This window comes from Procambarus clarkii, chromosome 90 (assembly GCF_040958095.1).
Source record: "Procambarus clarkii isolate CNS0578487 chromosome 90, FALCON_Pclarkii_2.0, whole genome shotgun sequence".
Classification (NCBI taxonomy): domain Eukaryota; kingdom Metazoa; phylum Arthropoda; class Malacostraca; order Decapoda; family Cambaridae; genus Procambarus; species Procambarus clarkii.
Genome location: NC_091239.1, coordinates 5,712,893 through 5,738,895, shown reverse-complemented (window position 1 = coordinate 5,738,895; position 26,003 = coordinate 5,712,893). Strand labels below are relative to the sequence as shown.

The window sequence follows — 26,003 nt, the reverse complement described above, 5'->3', positions numbered from 1 at the left end:
CCACTTTTTATAGCATCCAGTAGCTCATCGTGAGTTATCTCAGTGCATGTTATAGATCTTGTATTTAAGGCACATAAAGTTACTCTATTTCTAATATTTTCCCATGACTCAATGGTGACTCTCGTGTCTGCAGGTAAGGACTCCATACCAGCAGCACTTGCCCATTTATCTACTAACTCATTAGCAACTTTCCCTGGATCTGAATGAGCAATGAATTTGGTCTTACAACCCCTGACTTTGTTTACTGCTCTCCATATGTCTTTCAGGTTCTTAGTATTACCAATGGACTGAGCAAAGTCTTGCCAGTATCTGTCCCGCGCCTCCTTCCTCACCTGACTGCATTCCCTAGCCACTTCCAACATTGTATTTTTCTCTTCATCCCTCATTCCATATTTTAACCATTTTTTATGTGCACTCCGTAGCATTCTCTCCCACCCCTTGACTTGCTGATCATTGGAATATTTAAATTTCTTAGGTCCATGCGTCTTGCTTCCCCTGCCCCCGTTATTTTTCCTCTGTACTAATTTCTCTATGTTCTCGACCATGTCCTCGTAAAAACTATCAACGCAGAGCGGCATGTAATGTTGATACCAATCTCCCATATTTTGAATAAAATAATTTTTCATATCTTTATTAATATGTAGCCTTTTCCTTTGAAAGTGGACTTGTTTTTTCCCCAGTGGTAATTCCACGTTCAAGGCAAAGTGGTCACTAAGTAGTTCCCGAACAACCCGAGCCTCCCCCATAATCCCCTGAGAGTTTAAAAGGCAGGCATAGTCAAGCCGTCCTCCCCTGATGTGAGTTGGTTCATTGTTTCCCAAGAGACAGGTATCTGGATGATCTTGTAGAAACTGTAACCACCTGACCCCATTAGTATTAATACTACCCACTGTCCCAAGGCTTGTGTGCCGAGCATTAAGGTCCCCAATGACCAGTGAAGGATTAGTATAAATGCAGTCAGGTAAATAGTTAGCGTCGAAGCAGTTCCTGGATACATACAAATTAACTACAATAAATTCCCCTTCCCTTAATGATAATTTAACACAGACACTCTCTATACCTTGCGTTTTTGATGGCGGTTCTACTAACTCTTCTGGTATGGAGTTCTTAACATAAATCGACGTGCCTCTGACGTTATTTGCGGCGAAGAGGTTAAACCCTTTATAGCCATTTAATTTCAATAATCCTTCATTCCTATCCCCTGTCTCTTGGAGAGCTACAACATCAATATAATTTCCCATCACATAACAATGAACATCTGTAACCCTGTTTCTTAAACCATTAACATTCCATGACAACACTTTCAGTCTAGGGTGATCCATTATTAATCAATTCACTGTTTAAGTCATCCCCAATAAGTTCACTAAATGATAGCCATACCTTGTATAACATCTCCCACCTCCTCCCAAGTTCACCAGTAAAAGCGACATTGCGATTCTCAAGAGATTTTTCAGCCCTGTGACGTCCATTATTGGCCCAAATGATTCCTTCATTTTATGTGTAATTATAGGGTTCTTCCTTTCACTACGACTATCATCATTCACACACACTTCACTTTCCTTCATTTCATCACTCAATATTTCATTCTTGTCCTCAACCTCTATATCCTGACTATCCTTCACCGTTTTGTGATTTTCCTTGACCTCCTGAACGTTCAATTTCGCCTCGATGGACTCGATTCTCTGCCCAAGATGTCGGAGGAACTCACCAACTTTTCTAAGTTCAGCCCACACTTCCTTGACCGTATCATTATGACCCTCTTTCTGAGCCACAGTAGCCACTTCACTCACCGTTACACTGTCTCTGCCGGAGTCCTGAGTGGTGGCGTGACTGCTTGTTGCTGGAGCCTGCCTAAGTAAAGGTGACTCCTTTACCCACGCATTCGTCCGGTTCACTGGCACTGTTTGGGGCAGACTGTTTTGCTGTGCTCCCGGTGTCTGGGCAAGAGCTCTAGCTTGCTCTGTAACATTCACAGGCCGGGGAACATCCATACTCGGCCTCTTGCTACACACAGTCGAGCTGGCATTGTGAACACCTCCACAGTTGCAGCATCTGGGAACTATTTTCTCCCCCAGATTAAGTCTGCTTCTACACACATTAGAGAGGTGAGACTTTCCGCAGAAACGACATCGTGGATCATTTTGACAGCTCCAGGATTTATGCCCCCATCTGCAGCATTTCAGGCATATTATGGGCTCTTCCACATACTTTGCTACATGCCTGTAGCCAGCCCCGGTGATGAACACTTTCTCGGGATTTTCACCTCTCACTAGAGCCAACACCTGACTCCTAGCTTCACATTTAATAAGGTGACGCTTGGCCCACACAAATCGTTGGTCGTCGAGGATGAACTCGGGGTCCAGAATCTGAGGGTATTTGAAAATAATTACCTTTGTCAGCTTCTCGTTCCCCTCCGGTATTTCCATAACAATTCCATCATATCCTTGCTGGCTAAGAAACTTCACTGCCTCCATAGAACCTACCGTTAAGTAAGGTCTGTTTACACCTTCCTTCAGCAGGGGCTCGAACTTGCGGTGTTCTCTTCCAAGTGTGACGGTCCACAGCAGCTTCTGATGATAGGCCAGTGTGCATGAGGCAGGGAAGAGAAGCCTCCATCTCCGCTGTCCCTCACCTTCCTGACATCGTTCCGTCCGTTTGTCTGCATCAGTCTCGGCGTCGTTCTTCATTCTCTTGTCGTTTCCGTTAAGTGTACCATTACTGTCAACACTACGCCTTGCATCCTGTCTTCTGCGTTTCTTCTTATTCCTTGTCAGAACTTCTTGAAACACGCCCTCCTCGTCTGACTGGCTGCTTTCAGAGTCCATGTTAATATCTCCGTGGGAAGTAGCCAGTTCTACTGGTGACTGAGTCTCCATCTCAGTACCCAGCATGGGGGGAGGGGACGGGGAAGGTGCGGAGCAGGTATCTTGACCCGACCGCGTCCCAGGTAAGACTGAGCAGACACCAAGGCATACAGATACTGATCGAGACGGCTAGTAAACGCATTAAACGATTCACCAGGCTGCATGGTGGCATTGGCAATTTTCTTGACTAACCTATACGGGTCAAGGTCTCCTTTGTTAACAAAGCGCCGGCGAAAGAAATCCTAAAATTCCGACCAAGACTGGAGGCTAACAATGGCTTTCTCATCAACAACAAAACGTGCATCACCTTTGGTTGTGTCCACAGCTGACCGTGCAATTGCAAAGTATTCGGCATCAGTAGGCTCAGAAAAACGTGTGACTGTTTTCTCTTCAACCCTTACTAAACCATGACTCTAATAAGCGGGATTCACCAGCAAAAAGTGGAATAACCATTTCCTGAGCTGATCTCTGGACATTGGAACGAGCAACTGTTCCAGTTGAGTCTGAAGGGGTTTCAACAGTGGTAGGCATTGTCACTACCGAGGAAGTGGCAGTTGGTCGCAAATTATAATTAAGTACACTAGGCATAAGGAATAGAGTACACACAAAAAATATAAACACTCAAAAAAATATATCAATCTTGCCTAAGGTAAGGAAATGGCAGAATTAAATTTATTAAATTGTACTAGGCAACAAATAATTAAGAACAAGCAAAATTGTGAATTAAATTAGCAATCTGGTATGAATATGGCTGGAATTTGAAGCATGTAAATTAATTAAACCAGGCTAAGCATAGCAATTTAGAATAAAAACTGAAAAGTGCAATTGCAAAATTTCATTAAAAAGATTCAACACAACAAGTGGCAATGCAAGAAAAATGGATGTAGCACAGAAACTGGACACAGGAATGTATATAACTTGCTATGTAACATTATAATGGGAAATGTTGAAGGAATAAATTTCAAATTAAGGCCCTGGAGGAATTAAAAAAAAGTTCTATTGTGCAAATTCTTAACTGCTACTAAAACAATAATTTCTTACTTCACTGGAATTTAAATTTACCAATAATACTCTAATAGCACAATTAATATTCAATGAAATTACTGTGGGAAGCAGGAATGTTGAAAATGACTCAGAGAAACTGTGTGAGTGGAGTATGTAACCAGCTCCAATATTTAATGTCACTGAATGGTTAATTCACAGGATATTATGGATAATATTATGTAAACCACTATTAATACATGGTACACGAAGGTGTAGCTCTTAATTACTTAACTCAAGACTGCGGCCAAGCCAATATGACTATAGCCAAGACGAAAAAAAAAACTGCGACAAGGCGTGTGAAGAGGCACATGCACTGTTTGTTTACATCTGAAGCGACAGGTAGCGTTCATGGCGGCAGTGGCTCGAAGCTCGGGGGAACCCACACTATAATAATAATAATAATAATATTAATAATTTTTATTTAGGCAAAGGTACATACATAAAGAGATTTTACAAAGTTTGTTGGCTTTATAGATAGAGCTAGTACATACAATGCCTAAAGCCACTATTACGCAAAGCATTTCGGGCTGGAAAAAACACTACTGACTAAAGCTTAAAACTAATGGGTAAAAAGAAAAAAATGCGTTGAGTACAAATAAAAATAGAGGTAAAAGAGGGGGGAACATTGTTGAAAAAACAGCACAAATACAATTACAAATTATTACAGAAAATTACATTAAAACAGCGTTGATTTGAAAAAAAAAAAAAAAAAAACATACATGGGTTGACAATAGAGGGGTAAGGTAGGTTACAGTGAATTTATTAGGTATAGCTTCGTTTTTAACTTAAACTGGTTGAGAGAGGTACTGTCTTTAACATGGTTGGGAAGGTCATTCCACATTCTGGGCCCCTTGATTTGTAGAGCATTTCTGGTTTGATTAAGTCGTACTCTAGGAATATCAAAACTATTTATTTCTGGTGTGGTGCTCATGGGTTCTGTTACAACCTTCTATGAAGCTTTTTAGATCAGGATTGGCATTACAGTTTAGCGTTTTATATATGTATAATACACATGAGAGAATGTGCAGTGACTTAATGTCTAACATATTCAGGGATGTGAGTAGGGGTACCGAGTGATGTCTGGGGCCAGAATAGGATATTGTCCTAATAGCAGCTTTGTGTTGAGTAATTAGAGGACGTAAGTGATTTTGGGTAGTAGAGCCCCAAGCACAAATACCATAGTTGAGATATGGATAGATAAGGGAGTAATAGAGAGTCACCAGGGCAGGGCGTGGTACATAATATCTGATCTTAGAAAGAATGCCCACAGTTTTTGAAACTTTTTTTGATATGTTTAGAATGTGTCCCTGGAAATTCAGCTTGTGGTCAATAAGAATGCCAAGGAATTTGCCATCTAATTTGTTACAAATTTGGGTATTGTTTATTTTGAGATTTATTTGATTAGAGGATTTATTGCCAAACAGAATATAGAAAGTTTTGTCAATGTTAAGGGTGAGTTTGTTGGCAGTTAGCCACAGATGGACTTTATTTAGCTCAGTATTTACTGTGGCATTTAGAGCAAGGGGATCAGGACTGGAGTAAATGAAGGTTGTGTCGTCAGCAAATAGGATTGGTTTGAGGTGTTGGGAGGCATTTGGAAGGTCATTAATGTAGATGAGAAAGAGGAGAGGGCCAAGTATGCTGCCCTGGGGAACACCAATGTTGATGGGTAGGGTGGGAGAAATTGTATTATTCACAGAAACACATTGGAGCCTGTCAGTAAGGTAGGATTTGAGGTATTGTAGGGAGTGTCCTCTGACACCATAATGATGTAATTTAAGAAGAAGGTTTTGGTGGTTGACAGTATCGAAAGCTTTACGCAGGTCCACAAATAACCCAACAGGGAACTCATTTTTATCAAGAGCTGTATGAATCGAGTTAAGCATACTAATAAGTGCATCGTTAGTGCTTTTTTTGGGCCTGAAGCCATATTGGCAAGGGCTAAGTATATTGAGTTTGGCTAGATATGAGTAAAGCTGCTTATAGATTAGTTTTTCAAAATTTTTTGACAAGTTTGGCAGGATTGATATAGGTCTGTAGTTGTTAACATCTGTGAGATCACCACATTTGTGGACAGGCGTTACTCTTGCTTTTTTTAGAATATCTGGAAAGGTTTGGAGTTCAAGTGACTTGTTGAAGAGCAAAGCAATAGCAGGGGCTAAAGATCTGGAGGCTTTTTTGTGGATTAAAGTTGGTATCTCCTCAAGGGCACCAGACTTGGTTTTAAGGGAAAGGATTATCTCATTGACGTCAATGGAATTAATAGGCTTTAGGTACAGAGACTGGGGATAGTTCCCTGTAAGATAGTCCTTAATGTCAGTACTGGAAGATGGAATATCATTAGCAAGGGATGAACCAATGGAAGAGAAGAACCTATTGAACTCAATAGCAGAATCAGAGGCTGAAAGCTGACCATCGTTATTAGACAGGAGAGTCGGTTTGTTATTTAAAGACTTCTTTGATCCCAATATTTGTGAAATTGTTCTCTATGTTTGTTTAATGTTGCTCTTTATTTGGGTAAATTTATCTTTGTAGTATTTAGTTTTGGCTCGTCTAATTATCTTAGATAGCAATAATGAGTAATTCTTTGAGAATTCTTTGGAGACAATTCCTAACCTATACTTTTTCTCAAGGTCAGGTTTTTTATTAATAGATTTAAGTATTCCCTTTGTAAGCCAGGGATTGTTAAGCCTTTTGGTTGTGACTTGTTTTGTAAGCATTGGACAGTGGGTATTATAAAGGCTAAGAGTTTTTTGAAGAAAAAATTGAACTGCTAGGTTGATGTCCTCTATGTTACCTAACTCGGACTCCCAGTTGACATTATCAGTAGCAGTTATAAAATTGTCTATAGCAGTTTCATTGTGTAGTCTAAAACGTATCTCTCTTGACTCAAGAGGTGGTTTGCTAATGTTAGTTAAGAGAAATGTGGGGTAATGGTCTGTAGTGCTATCGGTGATTATACCTGAAGTAAGCGGAGAGGTTATATTTGTCCAGATGTGATCTAGAGTCGTGGCAGTGCTATCAATGATTCTAGTAGGTCTAGTGATTAAGGGTATGAGGAAGCAGGAATTCATACAGTTGAGGAAGCTAACAGCAGTAGGGTGTTCTGGCTCGCAGAGGTCAATATTAAAGTCCCCTGCGATAATTAGGTGGTTTTTGTTCAGTCTGTTATCAAGTATTAGATTTCTAAGGTTTGAGTTGAATTCGGACACATCAGTGTTAGGAATTCTATAAACTGCACCCACAGACAGGATAGACTCGGCACCCTTGACTCTGAAGCTGGCGAAGATATACTCCCCATAGCAGTCTCTAGTTCTAATTTCTTTTAAGCATGTTAGTTCTTGGTGGTAGTAAAGAGCAGTGCCACCACCTCTCTGAAGTTGACGACAGTTGTGGATTGCTGAGTAGTTAGGCATGTTAAAGAGTTGAGTAGTATCATCTTTCAACCATGTTTCAGTAAGTATAATAAAAGAGAATTTGTTGTCAATAGCTTCAATCAAGGCACTAACATCATCGAAGTGTTTACCTAGGGATCTAACGTTCAAATTGATTACAGAGATATTCCCAGCAAACAATTTTAGGTTGCCACAACATATCTGGAAAGTATTTGAAAGTATTGGAAACGTTTGTTTTATCGTATCAGATACGATATTGTGTGTGGACTTAAATAGGTTTCCAAAACTTATAACCAAGACATATGTATCTAACACTAATTTGAGATGTTGTGGCAACTTACACTCCTAACATGAGTCATTCATAATCCATTCCTACACCAATATGAATCTCTTGTGAAAGGTTTGAGCCTTATCTGAACCATTTTCACATCTTTGTGTTTAAAGTTAAATTTCTTGAAAATAAAAAATATTTATTTTTAAATATATTTAAATATTTTAAATATTTTAAATAATAAATTTTTTATATTATATTAGTGTTTTCAATTTAAATATTAAAACCAATTTAAGGGTAAAAAAATCAAATAATTTATATTTCTTTTATTATTTACTAACAAATCAGCAAAAATACAAAAACATATGACCTATATAATTATATATATAATATATATATAAATAATTTATATAATATATATATATATATATATATATATATATATATATATATATATATATATTAGTGTAATACATAAGAATGTAGTGTAATAGTATATATATTATATATATATATATTTATATATAAATAATATATTTATATATAAATAATATATTTATATATAAATAATATATTTATATATAAATAATATATTTATATATAAATAATATATTTATATATAAATAATATATTTATATATAAATAATATATATATATATATATAAATAATATATATATATATAAATAATATATATATATAAATAATATATATATATATAAATAATATATATATATAAATAATATATATATATAAATAATATATATATGATAACCATCTTTGTAACCTATATGTAACTCCCTCTTTGTAACAAAGTTCAAATAAGCTAAAAAAATTCAGCAACACTTACCATACTCAGGCTAAAAGAATTAAGCAACACTTACCATACTCTTTTTATATTCACTGTTAACTTTTAGCTCATGTGACAGACTTTCCACCTGCTCAACAGTTTCAAGTGGGGATGGAAGAATGTCTTCCAGGATTGGTATATCTCCATGTGTTTTTGACATATGGGTTTCCGTCATTTTGACAATATTCAGGATATCCCCTGATAAAAATGTCAATTTTGATAATTCCTTCATCATGTATTCCATTATGCCAAAACCATAATCATCTGTATCAAACCTTATTACAGGTAAAACCAGTAGGCAGTCTACTGTATTTTATCAAACCGTTATTAGTATAATAGATCTCGTAATAATTTTGCAAAAATAATGGCATTTACTATTTTTAAAAGATTATTAGCAAATTTACACAAATGGTGCATTCGGAAGACAAAACCAATTTTTCACTTTTGACAATTGAGCACCTGCTACATCCAGATTCTAGGGAGGAAAGGAAGGACGATCTTACTGGATCCCATAGCCTCTCCGAGGCACAAACCAGGCTTTTACACAAACCCCCCCCCCCCTGCACCCGAGCTTTTTAAAATAGTAAATGCCACTATTTTTGCAAAATTATTACGAGATCTATTATTCTAGAGAATAATGCATATAAATGCATATATGCATATAAATACAAAAGTAAATCAAATCTTATCCTTGTATAATATACAAGCTGATGTGAGATCCCTGTCTACAGGTGGACTGGAACTATTATCCAGTAGGCAGTCTACTGTATTTTATCAAACCGTTATTAGTATAATAGATCTCGTAATAATTTTGCAAAAATAATGGCATTTACTATTTTTAAAAGATTATTAGCAAATTTACACAAATGGTGCATTCGGAAGACAAAACCAATTTTTCACTTTTGACAATTGAGCACCTGCTACATCCAGATTCTAGGGAGGAAAGGAAGGACGATCTTACTGGATCCCATAGCCTCTCCGAGGCACAAACCAGGCTTTTACACAAACCCCCCCCCCCCTGCACCCGAGCTTTTTAAAATAGTAAATGCCACTATTTTTGCAAAATTATTACGAGATCTATTATTCTAGAGAATAATGCATATAAATGCATATATGCATATAAATACAAAAGTAAATCAAATCTTATCCTTGTATAATATACAAGCTGATGTGAGATCCCTGTCTACAGGTGGACTGGAACTATTATCCAGTAGGCAGTCTACTGTATTTTATCAAACCGTTATTAGTATAATAGATCTCGTAATAATTTTGCAAAAATAATGGCATTTACTATTTTTAAAAGATTATTAGCAAATTTACACAAATGGTGCATTCGGAAGACAAAACCAATTTTTCACTTTTGACAATTGAGCACCTGCTACATCCAGATTCTAGGGAGGAAAGGAAGGACGATCTTACTGGATCCCATAGCCTCTCCGAGGCACAAACCAGGCTTTTACACAAACCCCCCCCCCCTGCACCCGAGCTTTTTAAAATAGTAAATGCCACTATTTTTGCAAAATTATTACGAGATCTATTATTCTAGAGAATAATGCATATAAATGCATATATGCATATAAATACAAAAGTAAATCAAATCTTATCCTTGTATAATATACAAGCTGATGTGAGATCCCTGTCTACAGGTGGACTGGAACTATTATCCAGTAGGCAGTCTACTGTATTTTATCAAACCGTTATTAGTATAATAGATCTCGTAATAATTTTGCAAAAATAATGGCATTTACTATTTTTAAAAGATTATTAGCAAATTTACACAAATGGTGCATTCGGAAGACAAAACCAATTTTTCACTTTTGACAATTGAGCACCTGCTACATCCAGATTCTAGGGAGGAAAGGAAGGACGATCTTACTGGATCCCATAGCCTCTCCGAGGCACAAACCAGGCTTTTACACAAACCCCCCCCCCCCCTGCACCCGAGCTTTTTAAAATAGTAAATGCCACTATTTTTGCAAAATTATTACGAGATCTATTATTCTAGAGAATAATGCATATAAATGCATATATGCATATAAATACAAAAGTAAATCAAATCTTATCCTTGTATAATATACAAGCTGATGTGAGATCCCTGTCTACAGGTGGACTGGAACTATTATCCAGTAGGCAGTCTACTGTATTTTATCAAACCGTTATTAGTATAATAGATCTCGTAATAATTTTGCAAAAATAATGGCATTTACTATTTTTAAAAGATTATTAGCAAATTTACACATATGGTGCATTCGGAAGACAAAACCAATTTTTCACTTTTGACAATTGAGCACCTGCTACATCCAGATTCTAGGGAGGAAAGGAAGGACGATCTTACTGGATCCCATAGCCTCTCCGAGGCACAAACCAGGCTTTTACACAAACCCCCCCCCCCCTGCACCCGAGCTTTTTAAAATAGTAAATGCCACTATTTTTGCAAAATTATTACGAGATCTATTATTCTAGAGAATAATGCATATAAATGCATATATGCATATAAATACAAAAGTAAATCAAATCTTATCCTTGTATAATATACAAGCTGATGTGAGATCCCTGTCTACAGGTGGACTGGAACTATTATCCAGTAGGCAGTCTACTGTATTTTATCAAACCGTTATTAGTATAATAGATCTCGTAATAATTTTGCAAAAATAATGGCATTTACTATTTTTAAAAGATTATTAGCAAATTTACACAAATGGTGCATTCGGAAGACAAAACCAATTTTTCACTTTTGACAATTGAGCACCTGCTACATCCAGATTCTAGGGAGGAAAGGAAGGACGATCTTACTGGATCCCATAGCCTCTCCGAGGCACAAACCAGGCTTTTACACAAACCCCCCCCCTGCACCCGAGCTTTTTAAAATAGTAAATGCCATTATTTTTGCAAAATTATTACGAGATCTATTATACTAATAACGGTAAATAAATAATAAATAGTAAATAAATCAAAATCAGTTACATTATTTTATCTTATTCATAGCATAAATGTTCTCGAAGATTACTAAAAAGAAATTGAATTAGACTACAGCAAATTGGCAAACTTTACCTTGTATCTGTTTCCACCGAGTTTGTTTGGGGCGTTCTTCAACATATCAGCAATACTTGTCTCAACATCTCTTTCAGTTGCATTAGTGTGGGTGTTGATACAGGCTTCTGGAAATTTATAAGAATTAATTAATATATATAATTATAATTCACTTTGCTATTCCCCATTCCACAGTCCTCTCGTCCTTCCCACTTCCCTGTCCCCACATCATCCCCACTATTCCCACTTCCCTGTCCCATCGTCCTCCTTACCATTTTCCCCTCCCCTGTCCTTCTTCCTCCCCCACCATCTCCCATTCACCTGTCCCTTTGTCCTCCCCAGCATTCCCCTGTCCCCACCATCCCCAACTCCCCAGTCCCCTCGTCCTCCCCACCATTACCCTCTCCTCTGTCCCCTCGTCTTCCCCACCATACCCCCCTCTCGTCCTCCCCACCATTCCAAACTACCTCATCCGATGCATTCTATAATGGTCTGATGCTTCCATCAGAAAATTGGGAACATCAAATGATCTGATATTCCCATCACTGAAAAATAAGAACAGCTAAAAAAATGAAATGAAAAAAATAAAAAAATAAACTATACTCATGAAATGAACAGTATGGTAAACAACACAGCTCAATTTCAATGCAATGTCACACAAAATTATTAAATCGAAATGAAAATAAATTGAAATCTATGAAAATTCAAATTATCAATACAATCGGAAATATTGAAATAATATCGCAACATAATATAGTGTGGGTTGCTCTTACGTGCAACAGGTGGTGCTGTTTTTCAAAAAAGGCATGGTTTTACCTGTCACAAGTGTGGCATCTATACTTATACTCACGAAATGAACGGTATGGTAAACAACATAGCTCAATTGCAATGCAATGTCACAATAACATTTAATAACAATAATAACAATAACATTTAAATATACTTTAAGATATAATCTAGAAGAAAATAAGAACATTGAAACGGTTCATGAACTCGATTTCAATAAAGGACACTATGGGGAACTTTGAAAAACAGTTAATGAGTATAATTAGACAGACTTGTTGCTAGGCAGAGGAGTAAATAATGAGATATATGGCAAATTTTGCAAAATATACGGCACACAAACATTCATACCCAAACAAAGCAAAATGCTAGGTAAGAACAAAGCAGTTGGCCCGTAGGGGAAAGGAGATACCCACAAGACTGGAATACAAGTCATTAACAAGCACACAAGTACTACACTACACAACAACCGCACTACTACCAGAACTGGACGAATCACTACCAAAACAACACATTGCACATCACTACCAAAACAACACAACACAACACAAGCATTGGCAAAGAATTATAGACCAGTTGCACTAACATCCCACATAATAAAATTATTTGAGAGTGATCAGGAGTCAGATTACTAGTTTTATAGAGACCAATGACCTCCACAATCCAGGCCAACAAGGATTTAGAGCAGTTTCTATGATCGAGCCACTGAGATCTATAAAGAATTCTGATCAAGAAAGAGATCTAGGGGTGGTTTTAGATAGAAAACTATAACCTGAGGATCATATTAAGAACATTCTGCGAGGGGCCTATGCTACACTTTTTAACTTTAGAATTGCTTTTAAATACATAGGTCAAAAAGTTTTAAAAGTTTTAAAAGTTTTTTAAACCTCTCGTGTATCATGAGTGTTAAAGCATCAGATGGTGCATTCAGATGATGAATATTACCTAGTTCCTTCATCTGGGAAGAATGAACACATATTGGTGCATTCGGATGATAAAAACTAACTACTGTAGTTTAATTGATCAACAGACTGTATATCATATGCAGACTGTATGTGGATCTGCGGGCCACTCCAAACAACAGCCTGGTGGACCAAGCTCCACCAGGGCTAAAGCACAAAGTGATATAGATGTGATAGAGAAACTAGGTCAAATGGAGGAGTAGGTCTGTATATTAAACAGCACCTGACGTGCACAGAGCTACTAAACTCAATGTGGTGGTAGAGTGGTGGGGGGGGGGGAAACATTGCAGAAAAAAACAAAAATACAATTTGGTCAACAAAACAGCATTGTTTAAAATAGAAGACATGGGTTGTCATTTTGGGGGTAAGGTAGGTTACATTGAGTTAATTAGTTAGTACTTAGTTTTTATCTTAAACTGGTTGGGAGAGGTACAGTGTTGCTGTGCTGGTGAAAGAACACCTAAAGGTAAATTAAATAATGATTGCGAATCCACAAGAAGTTGACATAATATCGCTAGAGATCTGCAATCAGGATGATAAACTTTCCTTAAAGAATTTGACAAACACTTGCTGATAGGACATGAAGTAAATGAAATGTATGTCAAGTTTTGTGAAATATATGATAAAAGCACAACAAAATTTGTACCAAAGGAGAGATGCAGAACTAGGAAAAGGGGTTTGTTCAACAGAAATTGCGAGAGGGCCTGAGACCCAAACACACACAAATGGAATCAATATATAGCAAGAGGCCAAACCCCCAAACATACAAGCGATGCAAAGATGCGAGAAACAGCAGCAGCATTAAGGAGAGGGACTTAAGGACCATAAATAAAGTGTGAAAATAAACTCGAGTAAATTTTTTTAACTACTCTCGACAGTGAAGAAAAACAAATATTCAGACGATTTGTGTTAGAATCATTAATCTTACACTTTCGGTCATATTCAACAACACAAATACATACACACACATTCCTGTTGCTGTAGCAAGTGAAGAATTACACACACAGATCACAATAACGTGATGCATCAAATGAACAAATCCACAAGGGCCGTGACGAGGATTCGAACCTGCGTCCGGGAGCATCCCAGACACTGCCTTAATCGACTGAGCTACAACAGGGTAAAAGGGTTGAAACCGAAGTTCTACTGAACTTACTGGATCCCATAGCCTCTCCGAGGCACAAACCAGGCTTTTACACAACCCCCCCCCCCTGCACCCGAGCTATGTCAACAGGCCGTTCTCCCTCTTCGCCCTTCCGAATGCACCATATCAGTAAATTTTTTAATAATCTTTTAAAAATAGTAAATGCCACTATTTTTGCAAAATTATTACGAGATCTATTATTCTATAGAATAATGCATATAAATGCATATATGCATATAAATACAAAACATAAATACAAAAGTAAATGTAAATAATTTTACCTTGCACCTAGATCCACCAAGCCTGTATGGCGCGCGTTTCAGTACTTCGGAAATCTAGAACTATCTTGAATCTCTAATCTGCAATGAAACAATACATATTATTGCACTTACCAAAACATGGATGAATGTAGAAAATACAGAACTATTAGCTGAATATCAAATAAATGGATTTAATCTATTTCACACAGATAGATATATTACACCGTGTATATTAGGTAATACCTAACATACACGCCTCCACACACACTACATTTGAAATGTAGTCTCAAAAAGACTACATTTCAACAGCAAAAATTACTCCATAAAAAAATAATTAAATTATTGACCAACATGAGAGAGGGTTAGCCAACATGAGGGTTGTGTTGATTGCCTGAAAATATTTAAATTGTGTAATGTATTGAATGGCATTTTTCAAGTTACAACATTTTTTAAATTACTGAACTAGGTTCTAGGCTTTGCTAGGCTTAATTCAATTATTACAGATAAGCCTAACCTAGCCTAGAACCCAGTGGGTTTTCTTCCTATTGGGGAGTGTTGTACATGCCTCGCCTCCACATACACACTAGCACAGCCAGGCCTCGCCTCCACATACACACTAGCACAGCCAGGCCTCGCCTCCACATACACCAGCACTGCCAGGCCTCGCCTCGCCTCCACATACACCAGCACTGCCAGGCCTCGCCTCCACATTTAAACCAACCAAGCCCACAAATACGTTAACATGGACCAGCATTACACCGTCTAACATACTCTGTCAGATGTAACAACTAAATTTGTGAATTCAAGACCAAATCTATTGTATAACACAGTGTTAGTACGAGAAAAACATTACTTACATTCGAAGCCGTGTTTTAAAATGGCGGCGGTCTTGTACTGACGCTCCAAACTGTGTGTTCGTTTGCGTATGATGAACGTGTGACAATTTACTACAACAATTATTTAATTATTCTTATTCTTTATTTTAATATTTTTAGGGTACATGAAATTTCAAACTTATTTGCACACAATAATATAATTGCATTGTCATAACCTTTATATATTACGGAAAATACGATGACATGAACGAAGTCAAAGTGAAGTTGAAGTCAAAGTCATTCGCCGAACGTATTAGTCATTTTTTTTCATACATACATAGTTGATTTACAAACATAATGTTGGATTTATAGATTTATTTATAAATTTGTATTTATTTACCTGTATTTACCCAAGTCTTTCCTAAATCTAAACTTATCCAATTTATACCCATTGTTTCGTGTTCTATCTTGTGTTGACAATTTTAATACCCTATTAATATCCCCTTTGTTATATCTATTCAGGAAATTGTGGTTGATCTCGAACCCATTGATAATGTGACGACTTATACAGAATTTTGTAACTATATCATCAAGATTGTAACCAGCTTAGCTAAATGTAGTGTGGGGTTCAGTCCCTAAGCCCATATATGTGCCTCTCTAACCATTTAGGTTACAGGGCAAAAACATAAAAACAAAGGTAACTGCAGAAGGCCTATTGGCCCATACCAGGCAGCTCCTATCTATAACAGATAAACACTAAGTACTACCTAATTAACTCAATGTAACCTACCAACCTAACCCCCAAAATGTCAATCCATATCTTTTATTTTAAACAATGCTGTTTTGTTGACCAAATTGTATTTTTACTCTTTTTCTGTCATGTTTCTCCCACCCCTGTTTTTTCCCTTTTTTCTTATTTTTTCTCAACATAATTCATACTTTAATTATGCGGATCAGGACATCACCTGATCAAACACATCAAACATCGTTTGACCACCATCAAACACACACATTTCGTGTGTGTTTGACGCTCACTGATATGTACCAGCGTTGTTTTATATATGGTGCTATTCTATCTTACGCTTTGTTGCTCTTTTTTACCTACGGGCTCATAGAACATTCTATTGCGAAAACATTGGCACAAAAATGAATGACGTACATACAATAATAATGTCAGGACAGTGATATAATTATAAACTTTCAAAGCACTGTATCGCCTATGTGTCGTCTTGTCACCAATACTGGGTAACAGTTCCGCCACTTCCCACACTCTTGCGGGTGGGCAGCGACCATTATTCTACGTTTATATTCATATCACCGTGTTGGGAATTTCATTGCGAGTACATTGATACCAAAATTAACGCTGTAGGACAAGTGTGGAAGTGATAACAATCCCAAGAGTAAAAACATTTTGTTGCTCTTGGGCACTCACGGCGAGTCATCTACGTAGGTATTTATTGGGTGCTGGTATTCATATAACTTTTGGTGACCGTTTTTGCTGATTTTCTTCTAGAGAATGTTATTGCGAACACGTTGGTACCAAAATGAAATACATAGCTCGAGAACTAAGGTCAGGAGAGTAAAAAGAGTATACACATTTTTGTTTTGACGCTTAATTAAGGTTATTGTGAGTACTCATCGCCTGCCTAGAAACTGGAACTAGTAATTCCATCTATCATACATATCATACAAGAGGAGCCACACATCTATGGATCATCCAATAAAATCAGCAGACTTCTAGATGTTACTACTGCTCGGCTTAGACTCGGTTACAAGTATCTCTGGGAATTCTCATTATCTGCTGATGTAGACCTGACCAAATGTAAACTGTGTCAACAAAATTATTCGCACACCCTCCGTCACTATGTGATGGAGTGCGAAAAGATACATGAATTTAGAGACAATTCTATAACCAATGTTCCAGCGATGTGTCAATATTTCATTCAAAATGATCTGCTACCAGAAATTTTAGCCAAATATCCCCAGTTTGCTAACTGTAGATAACAACTAAGTGATTGTAACCTATCCACCGCTGCCCACTGGATGGGGGACGGTGTGCAGGACAAACATATAAATTTTGATACTAGCTCTCCACATATGTCAGTTGCTTAATTTAGAACCTGTACTTGAGGTCGATCTCGAACCCATTGTTGATGTGATGACTTATATTGAATTTTGTAACTAGCTCATCAAGATTGTAACTTGCTTAGCTAAATGAATTGTGGGGTTCAGTCCCTAAGCCCATATATGTGCCTCTCTAACCATTTAGGTTACAGGGCAAAAACATAAAAACAAAGGTAACTGCAGAAGGCCTATTGGCCCATACCAGGCAGCTCCTATCTATAACAGATAAACACTAAGTACTACCTAATTAACTCAATGTAACCTACCAACCTAACCCCCAAAATGTCAATCCATATCTTTTATTTTAAACAATGCTGTTTTGTTGACCAAATTGTATTTTTACTCTTTTTCTGTCATGTTTCTCCCACCCCTGTTTTTTCCCTTTTTTCTTATTTTTTCTCAACATAATTCATACTTTAATTATGCGGATCAGGACATCACCTGATCAAACACATCAAACATCGTTTGACCACCATCAAACACACACATTTCGTGTGTGTTTGACGCTCACTGATATGTACCAGCGTTGTTTTATATATGGTGCTATTCTATCTTACGCTTTGTTGCTCTTTTTTACCTACGGGCTCATAGAACATTCTATTGCGAAAACATTGGCACAAAAATGAATGACGTACATACAATAATAATGTCAGGACAGTGATATAATTATAAACTTTCAAAGCACTGTATCGCCCATGTGTCGTCTTGTCACCAATACTGGGTAACAGTTCCGCCACTTCCCACACTCTTGCGGGTGGGCAGCGACCATTATTCTACGTTTATATTCATATCACCGTGTTGGGAATTTCATTGCGAGTACATTGATACCAAAATTAACGCTGTAGGACAAGTGTGGAAGTGATAACAATCCCAAGAGTAAAAACATTTTGTTGCTCTTGGGCACTCACGGCGAGTCATCTACGTAGGTATTTATTGGGTGCTGGTATTCATATAACTTTTGGTGACCGTTTTTGCTGATTTTCTTCTAGAGAATGTTATTGCGAACACGTTGGTACCAAAATGAAATACATAGCTCGAGAACTAAGGTCAGGAGAGTAAAAAGAGTATACACATTTTTGTTTTGACGCTTAATTAAGGTTATTGTGAGTACTCATCGCCTGCCTAGAAACTGGAACTAGTAATTCCATCTATCATACATATCATACAAGAGGAGCCACACATCTATGGATCATCCAATAAAATCAGCAGACTTCTAGATGTTACTACTGCTCGGCTTAGACTCGGTTACAAGTATCTCTGGGAATTCTCATTATCTGCTGATGTAGACCTGACCAAATGTAAACTGTGTCAACAAAATTATTCGCACACCCTCCGTCACTATGTGATGGAGTGCGAAAAGATACATGAATTTAGAGACAATTCTATAACCAATGTTCCAGCGATGTGTCAATATTTCATTCAAAATGATCTGCTACCAGAAATTTTAGCCAAATATCCCCAGTTTGCTAACTGTAGATAACAACTAAGTGATTGTAACCTATCCACCGCTGCCCACTGGATGGGGGACGGTGTGCAGGACAAACATATAAATTTTGATACTAGCTCTCCACATATGTCAGTTGCTTAATTTAGAACCTGTACTTGAGGTCGATCTCGAACCCATTGTTGATGTGATGACTTATATTGAATTTTGTAACTAGCTCATCAAGATTGTAACTTGCTTAGCTAAATGAATTGTGGGGTTCAGTCCCTAAGCCCATATATGTGCCTCTCTAACCATTTAGGTTACAGGGCAAAAACATAAAAACAAAGGTAACTGCAGAAGGCCTATTGGCCCATACCAGGCAGCTCCTATCTATAACAGATAAACACTAAGTACTACCTAATTAACTCAATGTAACCTACCAACCTAACCCCCAAAATGTCAATCCATATCTTTTATTTTAAACAATGCTGTTTTGTTGACCAAATTGTATTTTTACTCTTTTTCTGTCATGTTTCTCCCACCCCTGTTTTTTCCCTTTTTTCTTATTTTTTCTCAACATAATTCATACTTTAATTATGCGGATCAGGACATCACCTGATCAAACACATCAAACATCGTTTGACCACCATCAAACACACACATTTCGTGTGTGTTTGACGCTCACTGATATGTACCAGCGTTGTTTTATATATGGTGCTATTCTATCTTACGCTTTGTTGCTCTTTTTTACCTACGGGCTCATAGAACATTCTATTGCGAAAACATTGGCACAAAAATGAATGACGTACATACAATAATAATGTCAGGACAGTGATATAATTATAAACTTTCAAAGCACTGTATCGCCCATGTGTCGTCTTGTCACCAATACTGGGTAACAGTTCCGCCACTTCCCACACTCTTGCGGGTGGGCAGCGACCATTATTCTACGTTTATATTCATATCACCGTGTTGGGAATTTCATTGCGAGTACATTGATACCAAAATTAACGCTGTAGGACAAGTGTGGAAGTGATAACAATCCCAAGAGTAAAAACATTTTGTTGCTCTTGGGCACTCACGGCGAGTCATCTACGTAGGTATTTATTGGGTGCTGGTATTCATATAACTTTTGGTGACCGTTTTTGCTGATTTTCTTCTAGAGAATGTTATTGCGAACACGTTGGTACCAAAATGAAATACATAGCTCGAGAACTAAGGTCAGGAGAGTAAAAAGAGTATACACATTTTTGTTTTGACGCTTAATTAAGGTTATTGTGAGTACTCATCGCCTGCCTAGAAACTGGAACTAGTAATTCCATCTATCATACATATCATACAAGAGGAGCCACACATCTATGGATCATCCAATAAAATCAGCAGACTTCTAGATGTTACTACTGCTCGGCTTAGACTCGGTTACAAGTATCTCTGGGAATTCTCATTATCTGCTGATGTAGACCTGACCAAATGTAAACTGTGTCAACAAAATTATTCGCACACCCTCCGTCACTATGTGATGGAGTGCGAAAAGATACATGAATTTAGAGACAATTCTATAACCAATGTTCCAGCGATGTGTCAATATTTCATTCAAAATGATCTGCTACCAGAAATTTTAGCCAAATATCCCCAGTTTGCTAACTGTAGATAACAACTAAGTGATTGTAACCTATCCACCGCTGCCCACTGGATGGGGGACGGTGTGCAGGACAAACATATAAATTTTGATACTAGCTCTCCACATATGTCAGTTGCTTAATTTAGAACCTGTACTTGAGGTCGATCTCGAACCCATTGTTGATGTGATGACTTATATTGAATTTTGTAACTAGCTCATCAAGATTGTAACTTGCTTAGCTAAATGAATTGTGGGGTTCAGTCCCTAAGCCCATATATGTGCCTCTCTAACCATTTAGGTTACAGGGCAAAAACATAAAAACAAAGGTAACTGCAGAAGGCCTATTGGCCCATACCAGGCAGCTCCTATCTATAACAGATAAACACTAAGTACTACCTAATTAACTCAATGTAACCTACCAACCTAACCCCCAAAATGTCAATCCATATCTTTTATTTTAAACAATGCTGTTTTGTTGACCAAATTGTATTTTTACTCTTTTTCTGTCATGTTTCTCCCACCCCTGTTTTTTCCCTTTTTTCTTATTTTTTCTCAACATAATTCATACTTTAATTATGCGGATCAGGACATCACCTGATCAAACACATCAAACATCGTTTGACCACCATCAAACACACACATTTCGTGTGTGTTTGACGCTCACTGATATGTACCAGCGTTGTTTTATATATGGTGCTATTCTATCTTACGCTTTGTTGCTCTTTTTTACCTACGGGCTCATAGAACATTCTATTGCGAAAACATTGGCACAAAAATGAATGACGTACATACAATAATAATGTCAGGACAGTGATATAATTATAAACTTTCAAAGCACTGTATCGCCCATGTGTCGTCTTGTCACCAATACTGGGTAACAGTTCCGCCACTTCCCACACTCTTGCGGGTGGGCAGCGACCATTATTCTACGTTTATATTCATATCACCGTGTTGGGAATTTCATTGCGAGTACATTGATACCAAAATTAACGCTGTAGGACAAGTGTGGAAGTGATAACAATCCCAAGAGTAAAAACATTTTGTTGCTCTTGGGCACTCACGGCGAGTCATCTACGTAGGTATTTATTGGGTGCTGGTATTCATATAACTTTTGGTGACCGTTTTTGCTGATTTTCTTCTAGAGAATGTTATTGCGAACACGTTGGTACCAAAATGAAATACATAGCTCGAGAACTAAGGTCAGGAGAGTAAAAAGAGTATACACATTTTTGTTTTGACGCTTAATTAAGGTTATTGTGAGTACTCATCGCCTGCCTAGAAACTGGAACTAGTAATTCCATCTATCATACATATCATACAAGAGGAGCCACACATCTATGGATCATCCAATAAAATCAGCAGACTTCTAGATGTTACTACTGCTCGGCTTAGACTCGGTTACAAGTATCTCTGGGAATTCTCATTATCTGCTGATGTAGACCTGACCAAATGTAAACTGTGTCAACAAAATTATTCGCACACCCTCCGTCACTATGTGATGGAGTGCGAAAAGATACATGAATTTAGAGACAATTCTATAACCAATGTTCCAGCGATGTGTCAATATTTCATTCAAAATGATCTGCTACCAGAAATTTTAGCCAAATATCCCCAGTTTGCTAACTGTAGATAACAACTAAGTGATTGTAACCTATCCACCGCTGCCCACTGGATGGGGGACGGTGTGCAGGACAAACATATAAATTTTGATACTAGCTCTCCACATATGTCAGTTGCTTAATTTAGAACCTGTACTTGAGGTCGATCTCGAACCCATTGTTGATGTGATGACTTATATTGAATTTTGTAACTAGCTCATCAAGATTGTAACTTGCTTAGCTAAATGAATTGTGGGGTTCAGTCCCTGAGCCCATTATGTGCCTCTGTAACCCTTTCCACAACCGCCCACAAGATGGGTATGGGGTGCATAATGGGGTGGGGTGTCTTGGCCAAACGTGCCACATCAAAACCACAAGTTGACATTGAATGTGAATTAACAATGAGACAAGTAAGATTTATACTAATACATTTATACTAACTCTGTTGAGCGTTGACCATTTATACATCAAATCTGTTGATGTGAGCACTTTAGTTTAGTCTGCCGTTTAAAGAAAAAAAGAGCATATCAATGGTATATCACAGAAAACGAATTTATCATAAACTCATGTATTTGTCTTATCATATTGAACTGCATTCATATTTTTAATATATAACAATATGAATATACAAATTTCTGTAAATCCCCTACCTTGTTGGAATCTGTGGAAATGAATGAGCAAATGTGCTGGCTGAAGGCGCTGAAGGAAACCACATTGGTTTCATTTTGGATACAAATGTCCATGGAAATTCAAAATGGAAACTAATTATATAGTTGAACCTGCAGAGACGAGTTTAAGAATCTGTGTTGAGAGTGATGGACACAGCCTTCACAATTATACTTCAGAGAATGTAAACATCTAAGAGTCATTAGAAATATGTGTAGAATAATAAACCCTACATTGTTTGAGTTAGGGAAAACACCATTTGTGATATATATAGATACTATAGCTGTTCCTAAAGATTCACCCTTTTTTGCACCAGCAAGATAACATATAAGATTTTAAGAGTTGACGAATGTTAATATTCTTGTTTGATAAACTGTGAACTTGAGACATAGTTAATAAGAACATATTAACACAACAAAATGTTTTCAAAATCCTTAACACCACTTTCCAGCAACTTATATAATTTATATAAATTATTTTAGAGAATAATACATAAATTATATATTTAAACATGATATAGTGTTTAGTGGAATGTATAAGGAGTCAAATTGTGTTAAAAAGAGCAATTTTTAGAAAATTTGGAAAAATACTTTTTTCTGTTCAAATTATAACTAAATGGATTATAAAGGTTTCACTCAGCCAATATATATCATTCACAATTTATTAATGAATTTTACAAAAAAACACCATAAATTTTATATTTAAACATGTAAAAACTATTTGTTTTACATTTGGAAGAAAATAATTGTAGAAAAACAATTTATAATTAAACCTTTGTGTTTGGATTTTTTGAGTAAAAGTTTCTCAAAGGCTCTCCTGCACCATTCTCAATGCAAATCATTCCCACACCTATGGCAAGAGATAGGCGAACGTTGTGTAGATGATTTGTGTTTGCTGGGTTGTGACTATGAGTTAATACATTGTTTACATCATGTGCTGCAAAATATCTGCAATTTAGATCATTAAAGTGATTATTGTCATAGATAGTGGATAAGAGGTTAAGTTCTGGGTCTATACTTGACTGCATAAAAAAAGCTGATTGCAGGAAAAACAAGAAAAACAAAAAGAAAAAAAATGTACACAATACTGTACCAAACAAACACAAAAGGGGCTTACAGGGGTACAATGGAGTAAGGGAGTATGGCTAGGCTAAGAAACCTAGGTAATGAATGAGATTAAAGAAAAAAACATATAAACATGGACTATACAAAACACAAGATATAGATATACAAAACAAAAATATAAACAAGACTAAGCAATACAAAAAAAAAATGAGCAAAAATGAAAAATGAGGTAGATTGCTTACAGGTACTCTCAGGTACACTGTAAGTAACAATAGACAGAAAATATATATCAATATAGAAAAGAATGTCACAATACAATGAGATAAGCAATTACATGAACAGATGAAAAACAAATCTGCTGTAAAATAGGAAGTAATTATAGCAAAACACAATATAATAATATAACAATACAATAAGAGCTTACAAAGTATTGAGTCTGCTAAATTAGAGAATAATTATGGCAAGACACAACAACAAATGCAAGTAAACAAAGAATTGAAACAATTAGAGGTAGAATTAAGGTCACTTGATAGCCATGGAGGATACACAAGTTTGGCGGAGAGAACAAAAAATCAGTAGAGACTGTCAAGATGAATATATAAAAAAATTTGACAAATGATAATTGTAAAGTAAAATAATCTTAAAGATAATAAATTTTATTAAGCTTAGTTTTAACTTATAATTAGTATGAACTTAATTAAAAGAACAAAAATGAGATCAATAATTGATTTCAATAAATGACATAGATCAATACAAATAAATTTAAAATATAAATGGAATAGGGTAAGATTAGATTTAAGAGTAAAATTTTAGGTAATTAAGTCAAATTAAAAACTAGGAATGTGTGTGTGATGTTGAGGGCGTGACAATAATTATATCGTCGAATGGCGAGTGAAGGCCAGTTGCTATGGAGACGTGTTAACAGACGTTTACTGTAGAATGGTGTAGCAGAAGGCTGTAGCGATGGTGAGAAGAGGCAATGTGGCGCTGCGGCGTCGTGACTGGGAGCTGGCGACGCTAGTCAGACGGTCGTAGTCTTTTTTTCAGCAATTGTTTCTCAATAAATTGCACAACACAGCTGCAGAGCAGTTGAAGCTGTAGAAGATGATTGCAATAGCTGGAACGGTACAGGCAACACACACAAGGCTTGTTGATGTGGGCTTGGGTGGAAGTGTTGGTGGTGGTGGTCCAGGTTCCCAGGTGGCGCGGGAATCTTCCTTTCTCCTCACTGATGAATTAGCGTTCTCACAGGAAAATATTGACCCTTACTTCTGAGACGTTGACCTGGAGTAGTGGTTGATGGTAGGACCCAGGACTGGTGAAATACCATTGAATGTCGATGCGTGGGTGGCAGGAGGCAGGAGGCGCTGGACACACATGATGTGACGTGGGCACTTGCGATTTCGTAGCTCAGAAAATTTATTATGAATCACACCGCTACTACCAGTATTCGTTGCTTTCTTTGGTTGTAGATATACACAGTAGAAACTTCAGTAGTTTTATTGAATAAGGCAACAAGGTGTATAACTGGCCAGTTGTTGGAAATTTCCAACACTGAATACAACACTGTTGTATTCTCATTAATTATTACTAATTCTACTAATCATTTTAGTGAATAAAATTAACCCAACGTAGTGGAGAGAATCATTGAGGAAAATTGTGGACACGAGGAGGTAACGAAGCCATTGTCAGAGGACCAACAACATAGAGAAGATGGGCTTGATGGCAGTGGAGGCGCAGAAGCTGGTGCCAGTGGAGATTCGGCAGATGCTGGATCACAGGGAACTACGTAAGATATAATCTTCACAAAAAGTAACATTTAAAGTTAAGAGTGTGTGAATTAATGAATGAATGCTCAAACTAAAGTAAATAAATAAATAAATAAATGTTTATTCAGGTAAGGTACATACATACAAGAGATTTTTACAAAAATTGATAACTTTAATGGAACTTTACAGACCACACAAAGGTCTTTAACATGATTAGGAAGGTCATTCCACATTCTGGGTCCCTTGATTTGTAGAGCATTTCTAGTTTGATTAAGTCGTACTCTTGGAATATCAAAACTGTATTTGTTTCTGGTGTGGT

The 26,003-nt window shown here is 36.9% G+C and overlaps 1 protein-coding gene across 1 annotated transcript in view; it reads left to right on the top strand.

Moving 5' to 3' along the window:
* Nucleotides 1–26,003, top strand: part of LOC138359326 (caspase-1-like) — an 87,914-nt gene that overhangs the window by 13,896 nt on the left and 48,015 nt on the right. The window contains exon 3 of the mRNA XM_069318464.1: nt 25,551–25,704. Within this exon, the coding sequence (XP_069174565.1) occupies nt 25,551–25,704 (154 nt within the window). The remainder of the gene's footprint in view (nt 1–25,550; nt 25,705–26,003) is intronic.